At 29.1% G+C, this 14543-nt stretch overlaps 1 protein-coding gene and 1 long non-coding RNA gene across 6 annotated transcripts in view; one reads left to right on the top strand and one right to left on the bottom strand.

Moving 5' to 3' along the window:
* Positions 1-13912, top strand: part of LOC122521639 (M-phase inducer phosphatase-like) — a 110391-nt gene extending 96479 nt beyond the window's left edge. For 2 of the 5 annotated variants that reach the window (XM_043642486.1, XM_043642481.1), the window contains exons 4-5: positions 7796-7976; positions 11782-13912. In XM_043642486.1, the coding sequence (XP_043498421.1) occupies positions 7796-7976; positions 11782-13323 (1723 nt within the window). In that variant the 3' untranslated portion in view covers positions 13324-13912. Of the gene's footprint in view, positions 1-5512; positions 5891-6853; positions 7061-7795; positions 7977-11781 lie in introns of those variants that run through there. The other 3 variants (XM_043642495.1, XM_043642493.1, XM_043642488.1) reach the window with 3 other exon arrangements.
* On the bottom strand, positions 6787-7867 carry LOC122521692. The gene is made up of 2 exons (XR_006304844.1): positions 7748-7867; positions 6787-6920 (listed from the first exon to the last, which is right to left on the bottom strand). It is a non-coding gene; the product is annotated as an uncharacterized LOC122521692 (long non-coding RNA).
* Positions 13913-14543: the final 631 nt, after the last annotated feature.

Below are 14543 nucleotides of genomic sequence, written 5' to 3'. Positions count from 1 at the left end.
ATTAAACGAACACATATTTATTATTATAAGAAAAATGCAATATTAAAAATTAGACGTTCTTAGATAGCACCAAATTATTAATTCCCTTCAACATGAATATTTGCACAGCATCTATTTCATTTTGATGTTTTATCTGTTCCAAGACAATACTAAATGCACTTTCAGCTTCGACAATAAGTTTGAATGGTACTTTATTCCGACTTATCTTTATTTATACTAACATTTGTATTATCAATCTTCCTAAAAAACAGATGAAATAATATGTTCTTTGGTCATAATTTCAAAACCTGAATTATTTTTATACGTACTCGTCTATTTTAAAATGCAATGATATTTAACTTATGTTCTAATTTCAACATCAATCTATTTCTTTTTAATACTCATTGTATAAATGAAATTCATGCAATGAACATATTAAATTTAGACAAGATAGTAAACTCTGGTATATAAAGCATTTAGTGCATACGTGTCTCATAACATATAAACATTGTTAAATACATAGCTAAGGTATATACATTATGTGACTCATAAACAATCATTAAGATTAACGATGTTCATATAACCAACATTTTAAATAATTGACGCTCTATTCTATTAATTAATATCGTTTGTATTTTATGCATTTAAAAATGTATATCGTAATAATCTTAATCAAGGTACCTAAGGGTGTTATAGCTAATTTAAGGGTTATGTCAGAGTTTTGAATTAAACCCAAAATATATTTCCAAAACTTTTTTGTCCAGTAATCTGACTACCAGAAAATAATAGTCCCTTTATACAAAAACATTTTTTAGTATGCATAAATTATAATTTGCCAAAAACTCACCTCTGGGTCACCTAAGGTACCTTACATAACCTAAAAAAAAACGATATTAATTATTACTAGACCTGATATATAGAGACTTCCAAAAATATTCGTACACTACAGTATATCTAACTTTTTTCCTTCATATTCCGGTTATTAATAAATCGCCCTGATTATTGTTTTTAGTAATAGGTCATTTATTTAATCTTGGAAAACTTATTTGTACCGTTAATTATGACAGTGGACTAAATCAAATAATTGGAAAAATGTATTTTATGATTTATTTTATAAAAATTATCGATATTATAAAATAAATATTTAAAATGTTTTAACTTAATCAATTTTCATAATTATTGGAAGAATTAAAACTATATACAAGAAAATGCTAAGCTGTCAGTGACTAAACAACGTGCAATTAAATATTAATAAATTATTAATTATATTTTTTAATATGTACATGAATAGTTCGAAAAAATTTTTCGTACTATATTTCGGACAAATTTTATAAAATTTTAATATATGATAATAAACATATTGTTTATAAAGAAGTTATTCATATAGTGAATTTTTGTAGATCATGAAATATACTGTCGATGCACATAATTAGATATTTTTATAATTCTAAATAAAATAAATATAATTGCATGGAGTACGAAAATGATATTATTTCTGAAACTTATGCATATCCAAGTATCCACTAGCAGTAGATTTTACCGATCCAAGGAAAAGCATACTGTCGCATAATTATTCCTAACAAAAAGAATTAAACACATGAAAGTACACTTAACAAATCCATATCCTAATATACAACCCTGAAAAAATTATCAAAAATATAGGTGTACAAAAATATTGTTTGTATAATTAATCCCTTAAAAAATTATCGTAAATATTACTCAATTGAATATTTTCATTTATTTTATTAAATGATAAATTTCAGTTTTCTCTCTCTAAAAAAAAATCTTCAGTATTTATACTTTAACCTTTTGAGGGAGACCTGATGCGTGAAAATTTAAAATGAAGAATGCGAGGGCGGTTTTAACCGTCAAAGTGAAGCATTCTGATTCTAAAGAATAGAAAAAAGGAGGTCTAGGGGTACCTGCGTCGTATCCATTCTTAAATACAGCTAGTGCATGTAGGACATGGATTTCCAAGATATAGGATAGAAAGGAAAAAACGAATGAATAGACTCGAACCATCCTTGAAAGATTTTTCCTTTAAAGACGTTAATGTGTTTGTTGAAAGCTTTTACTCATACTAATGTAAAATAAATAACTATAGTTATTTCTAATACTAATTTATTCTCCGATTTGTTAACAATAATATCAAACGTACCTCACGTTAAAATTTGTTAATTTAAGCAACATTAATGATAACTTGAAACTTACGAAAGGAAATTAAATGAAATGAGAAAAACGAGATTTCTTATCACTTCATTTGAGCAATAACACCGTTATATTGTTTATAACATAGTATTTTAAAACCGTAAGTTACTAATATTTGTAATAATTAATAATTTTTAGGACTAGAAAATTGTTTTAATTATTATTTATTACGATTGAATTAATAATTGTTTTTGTTCCGTACACCATTAACTGTTTTACTATAAGTATGATAAGAAAACATTACTAAAGTTAATATTACCTAATTCTTTTTTCGTAATTGGACTAATATAACTTTCAAAAGTAACTGCTTGTATATTATTCTTAATAAATTTTTCTCAATATTGACAAAAATTTTTGCTGACAATACAATACTCATGAGCATTAGCATTAAGTTCTTATTGATTTTTAGAAAAATTTATGTACATTAACAAACAAATATTTTTCAATCGACACAAAAGATTTGGGCAACATATCTGTTTCTTATTTTCGTAATTCTTTTCTTCTTATTGCTAACATTGTGTACTTCATATTGTGAAACTTTTCTATCTCTGTCGTACCTTATCAATGACAAAAATGATTCATGATCATCTTGGCCAATTAAAATATAGTTATTTTTCTTACGATTTGATAAGATGTACATGTATTATAGTTTTCCGATAAAACAGCGACGGTTAAGATTTTTATCAAATACGAATTAATGAATTTCTAAGTAAATAAGGTCTATCATTTGTTTTATGTAACATTGAATTTATTTGTAAATATTTAAACAACAACAGTATTTAATTACGTTCAGGAAAATATAATAATATTAGAATTGTTATAAATTTTGACATAATACTATTTAACAATAATTTTGCTATACTATGTTTAAATGTGTACTCTAATTATTCGATTAAACAGTGACTTCGTTTTACGAACGTCGGTGAGGCTAGAAGATTAAATCCGTTTTCAAAGTTTCTGCAATTTTGCACTTTTCTACTTACTTATCTTTACCGTGCAGATGAGGTAGCATAATTCAAATTAAGTTTATAAATAGTACGTTAATAATTCTTTAAAATGATGTACTTCAATTCCCTGAAATCACATTTGTTTGTGAACTATTCTAAATTAAACACAAATATAGGGAATGGTTATAATATGGGAATCAAACAATTTCATTTTACATGATTGTTATATGAATGACTTGCGTTTCTAAAATTTACAAATCTTTATTTTGATTAGCCTAATACGTAAACTAATATTATATTGTTCTTAAACATGATTTTGTTTTAAGATTTAGGTTCATTTCAATATTTTTCATTTGTTTTATTTAATTTGTTCTCTATAATACATTACATCGTTAATGTATTATGTGTAACATCGTTAATTAACTATTTTAACCAGTTATCTGTGATTGACGAGTATACTCGTCATTAAGAATGATATTTTATAATATATTATAGCTTCATTTTTCCAAGACAATTTAACTACACACTTGTTAAAATAGTTACCATAACTAACTAATTAAATAGCAAATAATAAAAACTTTTTCGGTATGACGAGTACACTCGTTAATCACAACTAACTGGTTAATTTGATGCATTACACATACCGGGTGTCCTGCAAATAACAATATTGTTTAGTTTTAAACAATATTGTATATTGAAATTTCATATTTTAAAACAAAAAACAATATATTGTAGTTTCATTAAAAGATTAATATTTATTTTTCAGTTTATTTTTCTTTTCCTATGAAAACAGCTTTATATTAACTTTTAGGTTGTTCAGGGGATAGTCTATAAAACGAACGTGTCAACTGTCACACATAACCTTCACTACAGAATTACAAAGGACAGATTTTGCCGCCTATTTGTTTAATTTTAAGCCAGAAAAAAAATAAGAAAGATTTTTCCAAATTTCCTCTTTCTTTTCTACATATTTCTAACCCGTAAGTTGAAAAAATAATCTTGCTCAAACTGTTTTATAATTTGTATTTTTCTTTCGAATAAGTATTTTAGCCACAAGTAAGAGATTGTTATAAAAGATATTTAAGTATATTTTAATGTCTTGGGTATTGGGCTGCATACAATCTTATTGTTAAAATGTAGAATAATTGCAGTTAACCTGTACTTTTATGAATTGAATTATGTGTGGAGCATGATTTTACTGTAAAAGTTTAGAATCAATTTTCTTTAAATTTGTGTATTAACATTTCTATCACTAGGTATTAAGATTTCCATTAGATAAATTTTCTTCTCTTTGAAATGTTAAAATAAATCTAATATCTGACACAAAACCATCGATTGGCTATAACTAACCTCAAAAGACATATGACAAATAATTTCACTGTATTTCAAAAAATAAACTAATTCCCTTTTTCTCTCTCTCTCTCTCTAAAGAATAACAAATAATTATGAAAGAATTATAAATTATATTGACCAAAGAAAGTACTTTGAGTATACGTAAAACTTTTACACGAATTACAGGAATTTCTTACGAAAGAATTCGATTAATAAATAAATATATATACATATACATGCTATTCATCTAAAAAAAAATAAAAATAGCTGTAGTTTCTTTAACTAAATTAAATGGGAAATTCCTGCATTTGGTTATCGTATCATATAAATCGTATCATAGCGTATCATATAAAAATGACTTTAGTGAAAAAAAATAATTACAATATCTAGCACATTGTAAGAACTTATTTTATATAATAGTATACTGTATTTATTATTTCAAACATATTTCGTTATTTGAAATCATTCATAAAAATGTCGAAAAAATTCGTTGCAGATCAGAAATTTTCCAGAAAATAGTTAGTCCGTTTCAAAAATAAGAAAGAAAAGGGTTCAAAGGAAGGAAAAAGGTCGACTTGGTTCTGTTATTTTTGTTATTTATCTCGAAAAAAAATCTAAAATATTGTAGACTAAATTGAACAAGGAATTTCGTCATTTTGTTACACAGCGTATTCATCCTATTTTTTATTCTACATATTTAATATAAATTGTTTAAAAACATAACAATCAAGTTCGTCAAAGATCGAAAAGCATCGAGAAAACGGTCAGTCAATTTCGAAAGTAAAAAAGAAAAGGGATTAAGGGGGAGGGAAAAGGGTCGTCTTGGTTTGGTTGTATTTGCACGTGCAGCAGTTCGAATGCACAGGTCAGACGGTGCAGCAACCAAAGCCCCCCCACAGCGAGTACCGTAAAGAAGTTACCGTGCATTCTCGGTGCTCCAATACGGTGTGCCCTGTGGATTAAGGGCACCGGCCCTTGCCATTGGTTATTTTCTATCCCTACCATTGAAAGAAGTTTCTTATAAAAGGTGAGGCACATTGCACCAAGTTGGTTAGTCTCTCCCGGCGCGTACGACTTTCAGTCAGTCGTTCGGCGTCTCCCGGACAAGCAGCATCGTTTCGCTTAAATTTATATTCTTAATTCTTTTTCTTATTCTCTTTCTGCTTAGTTTTTTTTTCCTACTTGCAACGGAATTCTACCATCGTGCGTATATGTGTGCTGCTAGTTCGTGCAACAAGTGTTATAAGAACGGATTTCATTTTATCAAATATTCCACAATTTATTCAACTCAAACTTTTTACCATTATTTACAATATTAAATTATGTTCTTACTTTAACCACATTGAAGATAATAACATGTTAAGAGAAGCCAAAAGAATGGGAAAAATAAATATGGAAAATTGTGAAGTGTGTAAATGTGCAAGGTATAGTTTTTCGATTACAAATCGTAATAAGAAATTCTATTACCGAGCTATATCGTGTTATATCATTCCTATCTTACAAGTCATTATACTACGAAAGAAAGAAAGCACAGTTCATCAAATTCTAATTTATCAGTACAGTGCAGTGTCGTGAAGCAATTTTTATCAATTTCGAAGTAAATTTCCAAGTAAATTGGAAATACGAAGAATTTGTGCGATTTTTCTATTCTCGTTCAATTTTATACGGATTTTTAACATTGTGACGTGGAAGAAGAAAGGGGGGAAGGGATGGAGAAAAAAATAGAAATTCATCCGCAATAAGAAATATTTCAAGAGTCGTTTTACTAAACAAAAAAATTCTTTTTCGTCAAATATCTGAAATACCAGCATACTTTCTTAACAAATCTATAACAGGAGATTCGTATCTTAAAACGAACAACAAAATATTATAATTCTAATAAATAAACCCAATATATATATATTAATTAATCGCTTTATTCTTATTTTCTCGGTAAAAGCGACTTTTGAGACACCCCATATATTGAAGATAAATTTCTACTACACGTTGCTCATGCTCAAAATTCAACAATGAAACTTTGTTAATTCTAAAATATATATTATATTAATATTAAAAATAAATATATAATCGTCTATAGAAATTTGATTTGAATATCTCAGGGATTTACAATCGATATATTAACTATTAAATAAAATAAAATAAAGAAACAAGTGTAAATTTTTCGGCACATTTGATTGGTTACTTGTCGTTCGATTTGTGCAAATTTGATTGGTACTCGCGTCATTTGGTTTCGCGCGTTCGATCGGTACTCATCGTCAATGTTCGCGTGTTTTCGTGTGGTGTCGCGCGTTCCACTGTGCTCTCTCTCTCTCTCTCTTTCTTTTTCTTCCTTCACCTCCCACCACTCGACGATTATTGCCAGTTGCGCGCCAACTCTCGGCACGAAGAGAAGCGTGAATTTTGTTCTAGCGATTGAACGAGCTCTCAGGGCCAAAAAGTAGGACGGTGAAGTTTCTGAATGAAAATCGAAGATATATATATATATATACAAATATATATACATATATATATATATATATATGTATATACAAATGTATATACAATACGTATAGGATAATACAACTTGAATAGGATCTCGATCTAAAATATCCTCGGTAATGACTAGTGTTTAGACAAAAATAAACAAAAAAAAGCAAAATTTGTTTTTTTTCGAACGTAAAACAATTTGTATTAGCACTTGATCACGTGGGAGGAGTAGCTTTACCGACTTGTTGCAATAAGCACGCTTCGAAGGAGCATCGAGAGATCACGGACATATTTGAAGCAATGAAACTTGTGTGTGATAAATTTTTACTCTCTAAAAGAAAGAACAAGAAAATTATTTTTCGTAAATGCAGTTGAAACTAAAATTCATAATAAACGCGGTAGATTATTTTTTTTATTTTTTTGACATCTCGTTGCTTTAACTTGGATGCTGTTTCTCTCGACTCCTTTGCATGCACAGGCATGCTTTGTTGTTCGCACGTATTGTTTGCTCTTTTTTTAGTGTCTCTCTCTCCTTCTTTTTTTTTAATTTCATTGTTTTCTTAAATTATTATATTAGTACAGCACACACAATTCCATAGATCATTGATGCAGTTAGTAATTGAAAAGGTATTGCAAAAAAAATAGTTCATTTTATTTTGTTTCCTTTTTAATTAATTTGTTTTTGGGGATAAATTAGATAGTTGAGAGGTTAGTCGGTCGAGTCGTAATTTTTCCCGCCCTTTTCTCATTTATTTATTTTTATCTTTTTGTTTATGTATTTATATTTATATTTATATTTATATTCGACAACTTACTTGGATACATTAATTAAGGAAATTTTTCTTTCTTTCTCTTGATTACAGTCTTTTCAAGAATGTATTTAGAATTAGAGGTACGCCGGAAAAGGAGTTAACTCCTAAACCAAAAACACGCAGACTAGTGGGCATGGCAGCACGAAGAATTGTCAGTCTCGACACTCTAACGCCATCTACCAACAAAGAAAATGGAACTATCAACCGAAACATTATCACTAGCCCGCAGAAGGTAAGGAAGTTTTTTTAACTTGCCGATACACGAATCTTTTTTACGACATGTTTTGAATCGTTATTTCATCATTTTTTTTCTAATGAAATAACGAATTCGAATTAAAATTTGGTTTTTACCGTACACTACTCCGTTTTTAATTTATCCGGTTTATGCAAAATCGTACCACTCGACTTTACATTCAATTTCCGTTTGGAGATACATTCAGTGATAATCGAAGTCTATCCGAAATTCTAAATAAACGTGCTTTAGATTATAGACGACTTGGTGTGTCGTCGTAAAATACAGCTGTCCTGTGCTGAGAAATTTCGTCGTGGCGATATCGTTGGAAAAAAAAAAAGAACAAAATAAATAAATGTCTTTAGTCGCATCGGTACATCGAAAGATCATAGATAAACGACAAGATCTTTAAGAAAAACTATTATTCCTTTTTTCGAATATAATTCTTAATCAAATATCCCCCCCTCCCCCGGAAGTATCCCTGTTTGAGATAATAAAATAATAAACTTTCTCGAAACATTTTATTAATTTTATTATCGTCACTGTTATGGAGTTTTTCAAATTAATAATTTACCAGTATATTTTCGATCAAACTCTAGAAACGATTTCAATAAATATTTTCCAAATTGTTAAATCGAGTGGGCAAATACTAATATTTTGTTTGCAAATTTCTCAGTTATGATACTAGTTCATTTTTGTACTTTGGATCATTCATTGTGTAATAAGACTTCACTTTTATTTATTTGATTAATATTTTTTAACATTTTTTATTAGTATTTTGTAAAATAAATGATGAATATTTACAATAGAATTTTTATTTTATTATAAATATTTTACATTTATTTAAAATATTGACTAAAAATGTTGAAAATAACAAACTCAATAAGTAACAACCCTTAGATGACCTTCACAACAGTTCTCAGATATTTCGAAGAATTCATCGGTCAATTTTAGGATTTTGATCATTTGTATGTCAATAATAGCGATTTAAAAAAAATTTTTAATAATTTTTTTGTAATTATTTTAATGCCATTTTCCCGAATAATATTGTACTTATGTAACTTGTAGTCATTAAAATTGAATGAGAAAAAGATTATTTTAAGCCTCCTGTTATTTCATTTCTCTCTTTTATTTCTTTCGTATTTTATTACGGAAAGGTGTTTGATTATATGTCTCCTTGTTTGATTATCTTACAATTAGATATTTTCGATCTACTAGATCTACTAAACTTGGAATATATTATTCTGAAATATCCTGTAGAACGTATGCTTTGATAAACATACGTTGACATAGTTTCAATTGGTCGTTAGCTTTTCAGATTTTCCATAATCGTATGCGCAACACCTTGCACTTTATCGACGGGTGCATCCACAAACTACCGGATAATATATTTTTCTTTCTCGTTTTTAAATCAGCTTTGAATTTCCTAAAGCGGAAATGCGACGCGACTATTATTTTAATCTTAAAAATAAAATAAAACATTTTTGTGTTAAATAAAAAAAACAAACAACGTTTTAATTTTTAACAAATTTCGATTAGATATAAAAATTAAATATTTAATTTAAAAAATTTCAATTTAAAAACAATTAGAACATTAAATATTTTCTGTAAAAAAAATTTAACATTTAAAAATATTTATATTTGTTATTTGATTAATATTTTTTATTAAACATATGTGTAAATATATTTTCTAAAATATTAGGTGGGCAAGAAAGTAATTTCGGTTTGATCCAGTAGTTAGCGTTATGTTTGTTTCGTTATTTTTTTCTCAATGTTAGAATTTTTTCTTTTAAGATTTGGTAGTCGATACCTTTAGGTCGCTATAGAAACCAATTTCGTGTAATTTTGTTTACAATTGTCAGTTTACTGTCAGTTTTAACATGGAGTGCAAAAATAAGCATTTTCGACACATTTTACTTTTTTATTTTCATAAAGGCAAGAAAGCGGCTGAGACTCACAAAGAGATATATGAAGTTTATGGTGTTGATTGTTTAACAGAACGCACTTGTCAGAATTCGTTTAAAAAATTTCGTTCTGGAGATTTCTCACTGAAAGATGACCAACGTTCTGGTCAACCTTCTGAAGTTGATGATGACAAAATGAAAGCGATAATTGAATCGAATCGTCACTGTGCAAGAGATTGCAAAACAGTTAAATATATCACACACAACAATTGAAAATCATATAAGACGTCTTTGACTTGTTAAGAAGATCGATATTTGGGTTCCGCACGAATTGAAAGAAATTCACCTAACACAACGAATCAATGTTTGTGATACGCATTTCAAACGTAATGCAATCGACCTTTTTTTGAAACGAATTATCACTGGCGATGAAAAATGGATCGTCTACAATAACGTTAATCGGAAAAGATCATGGTCCAAGCATAATTAACAAGCACAAACCATATCAAAAGCTGAGTTGCCTCAAAAAAAGATCATGCTGTCAATCTGGTGGGATTACAAAGATGTTATGTATTTTGAGCTGCTTCCAAACAACCGAACGATCAACTCAGATGTTTACTGCCAACAACTTGTGAAATTGGAGGAAGCAATCAAAGAGAAAAGGCCAGAATTGACAAATCGCAAAAGAATCGTGTTCCACCACAACAATGCGAGACCTCACACATCTTTAGCAACACGTACGAAACTATTGGAGCTTGGTTGGGAAGTAATGTCGCATCCCCCATTCAGCCCTGACCTTGCACCATCGGAAGTTATCAGAAAGATGCAAAAGGTCAACGAACAGAATGGAAGATATTTGACTGATTAAAGTTCATTTTTTATATAGAAAATTTCAGTTTAATTTCATAATATTGTTTATTTGATTAGTATCATTTTACATACTAAAATATTATTTTAGATACTGATCATGTATTCAAAATACTAATTAAAAATATATCCAAAATACTGATACGATAAAAACCAGTATTTTTGAAGAATCTAAATAAATTTAAGAAACAAACTTGTTTATATATATTTTTACATTTCTATAGTTCTTTTTTTATTATTTTATTTGTATTACACAAAACCCACGTAATTACTAAAAACTTAAATATGTTCCATATGTGTTCCATGTTTAATTTTTAATTTGTAATATATTATACATCTTATAATGTTAAAATGCAAAAAATAAACCGCTACTACTAATAAAATAAAAATAAAATATTTCTGCATATTTTACTTGTTTTCCCTTAATAAACCACAAGTTGACAACTTAATATTTATAAATTCGGTTGCCCGAAAAATGTACATATATTTAATTATTAATCGAATACACAGGGTCTGTCCTGTAATTGGTAATACATAGACGAACAAAGGGTGATTCTACATGAAAAACTAATTCGAAAATGTAGAATACAAATTTGTTTATATAATTATTTGTTTTCTAGAAAAATAAGTTTGAAAATTTGTCAAGTATGCGTACATACAGTTGACTCATTCTATTTTCTATTTATCTCCATTATTGAATAAAATAAAATTATTATATAAACATTCAATGTAATTATTAATTCGGTGCCTTTTAAAAAAATAAATTAAATATTTATTTATAAAATAACTATACGTCATACCCCGAACTTCTTAAAGAAACAAAATGGCGATTTTATGCAATGAATTGAGTATCAAATGCCTCAAAAAGGCACCGAATTAATTTCTAAAAAAAGTAGATTAAAATTTCTATAAAAATTTATATTAAAATTATAAAATAAAATTACTATACAAATATTATATATTAATGAAAAAAAAAAGGAAATGAACATGATATGCTAGGCAAATATTGATTAGTATTATTATTCTGATTACAGACGACTGTAAATAAAAAGTCACGTTTCCCATTGGAAGATTGCGACTCGAACAATCAGGATATAGAATATGGAAGTACTAATTTACTCGAGAGAGATAACCGTACTGGTTTTCAATTTGCCGAACCTCTTGGAGTTGCACCAAGGCGTATGTCTGTTGATCAACGAAGTCCGATGCAATCTCCGATAAGATCATCACCTCATGGACTAGTGACGGATCCAATGATCTTTCGGAGCTTATCATCGGGTTACGAGAGTATGGACGATGATTTGAACGATCTAATGGATTTAGATGCACTGGATGAGGCAACCCATTTACCAAACGGTCTAACGAGTCTTCTCTCTGGTAGCATTGTTGGATCAGAAATAATGGAATATGCAATCATAACAACCCCAGAATATCCACGTACAAAAGTAAAACGTTCATTTCGTCGTTCGTTATCACTTCAAAACGACAGAACTAATCCACAATCATCGATATCGAAAGTACGTTCCTGTCTATTTCGTTCACCATCAACAACCTGTTCAACTCGTAAACTTTCTTTCGATGAAAATGTACAATCCCGCACACCGTCGTATTCCAGTATCATAGATTCATCCTCAAATCAACCAACAAGATCTTGTAAAAGATCAGAACCACCGGCATCGCTTAGTCCTCGGTTAATCAAAAGGTCTAGAATATCGGTTGATTTTCAACACATACCGGAGAACGTAGAATTGGAAATATCATCGAATAAAAAGGCATCGTACGTAACGAATATCGAAACGAAACTAGTCAAAAAATCTCATAAATCTAATTTAAGCATAGAGGATATCACGGATGAAGTTGATTTTTGCAATGTCTCGATGAAAGAATCTTTTGATAATAAATTTGAGGATAGCCAAGCGCATGCCTTGATCAAATCAGCGATACATCGTAGTGTGACCGATGCCGATCTAACCGGTGATTTTAGTAAACCTTGCATTCTACCTCTTGCCGAGGGTCGACATGATGACCTTAAATCTATCTCCGTGGATACCTTGGCTGCTCTGATGCGTGGTGATTTTAAACAATACATCGATTCCTTTGTAATCGTTGATTGTCGGTATCCCTACGAATTCGATGGTGGACACATCGAAGGAGCTCTCAATCTTTACAGCAAAGAATTAATTGAAGAACATCTACTCGATCCTTTAACAAACGTTCCAGAAATTCAACCAAATTCAATCAAACGACGTATTCTCGTATTCCATTGTGAATTTTCTTGGGAACGTGGGCCGAACCTTTCACGTTTTTTACGGAACATCGATCGCCAACGTAATAAAGAACATTATCCTGCTCTTCATTATCCAGAAGTTTATCTTTTACACGGTGGTTATGAACAATTCTACAAAGAACAACGTAATCTTTGTGTTCCCCAAGGTTACAAACCAATGTCTGATCCAAATCACGAGGCCGATCTCAAACAATTTCGTGTTAAGAGCAAAAGTTGGCAGGGTGAAAAACCCGTAAGTAGGTTGAACAGTCTTGTGGTTAGGACGAATATCAAACGATTAGGTTTCTAAAACTTTTTTCTTTCTTCTATTATCGTTTTGTTTTTTAATATTTTTTCTTTTTTCTCGAATCTCTTCTTCGTATTCTCTCGTCAAGTTTACTTACTTGGATACGTTTAAAAGTGATCAACTAATTTTTGGTGATGTATTATTACAAAAAAAAACATTAACTAATCCTATAATTTAATTTAATTTCTTTTTATATATATATGTTTCGGGATTGAACGCGCGAAATTGTTTTTTCTTCTTCTTCTTCTTTTTTTCTTTATACTATTTTCTCCTATCTTTACTCAAAATACAATCGCGCGTTCAAAGTGCAAAAGGAACAAGGATGCTCGGATCGAGTTATCCTTGTCCAAGAAATATATGAGCTAGTGAACTTGTTTAGTGTCCGATTTAAGATTACATCGTAGTGACTTTTAGCGAAAATTTTCCTTTCCTTTTCCTTTCTTTTTTATACTTCTTTTTTTTTATTTTAACTTTTTGTTTCTTTGTACATACCTATTACTTACTTTCGTTCTTCTATATGAATAAATTTCAAATCATACAAACGATAGCCAACAAGACAGAAAAAGAAATTAAAAAAGAAAAGAACAAAAAATCAATACATCTACATAAATACAAATAATCAATTAAAAAAAAATTTTAGAGCAAAATTATTTTAATACTAGAAAATGATATATCTCTGGTATATTATACTTTTTAAGATGCTTATCTTAAAAGAAAATATTGTTAATATATAATATTGTAAGCTTCAATTGTAAGAAAACAAAATTTACGACAAATTATCTAAATTAGGAGAAGAACATTCTTTTTGGATCATTCCTTCTCATTGGAAAAGAAAAGGCAAACAAAAATAAATCAAAGGAGAATTAATAAATCAAAGATGCAATAGCTCCGTTAGCCTGATCTATTTAAAAACGATCGGAGGAGCGGCGTGGAGCCATAAGAGAGTCTAACGCGTCGCAAATCTTTAATGCTTCCATTTAAAATAATTTTGGGCGAGCATCCCACTTGTACACTTAGACGCTCTACTCTCTTATGACTTTACGATGTAAAAGTAGTCTTATTACCCCATCATCATTGTTTATTTTAAAGAAATAATTTTGCTGTAAATGTGCGAGAGAGAGAAAAAGTATGTATATGTGTACGAGTATGAATATATGTATATGATGCGCGTATGAGTATGTTTATGAGAAAGAAATAGAGAATATGTATATGTGTATAAGAGA

Source organism: Polistes fuscatus, unplaced genomic scaffold (genome assembly GCF_010416935.1).
Source record: "Polistes fuscatus isolate 324 unplaced genomic scaffold, CU_Pfus_HIC Scaffold1, whole genome shotgun sequence".
Taxonomy (NCBI): domain Eukaryota; kingdom Metazoa; phylum Arthropoda; class Insecta; order Hymenoptera; family Vespidae; genus Polistes; species Polistes fuscatus.
Note: the sequence above shows the minus strand (reverse complement) of the source record. Positions and strands in the feature narration are given on the sequence as shown.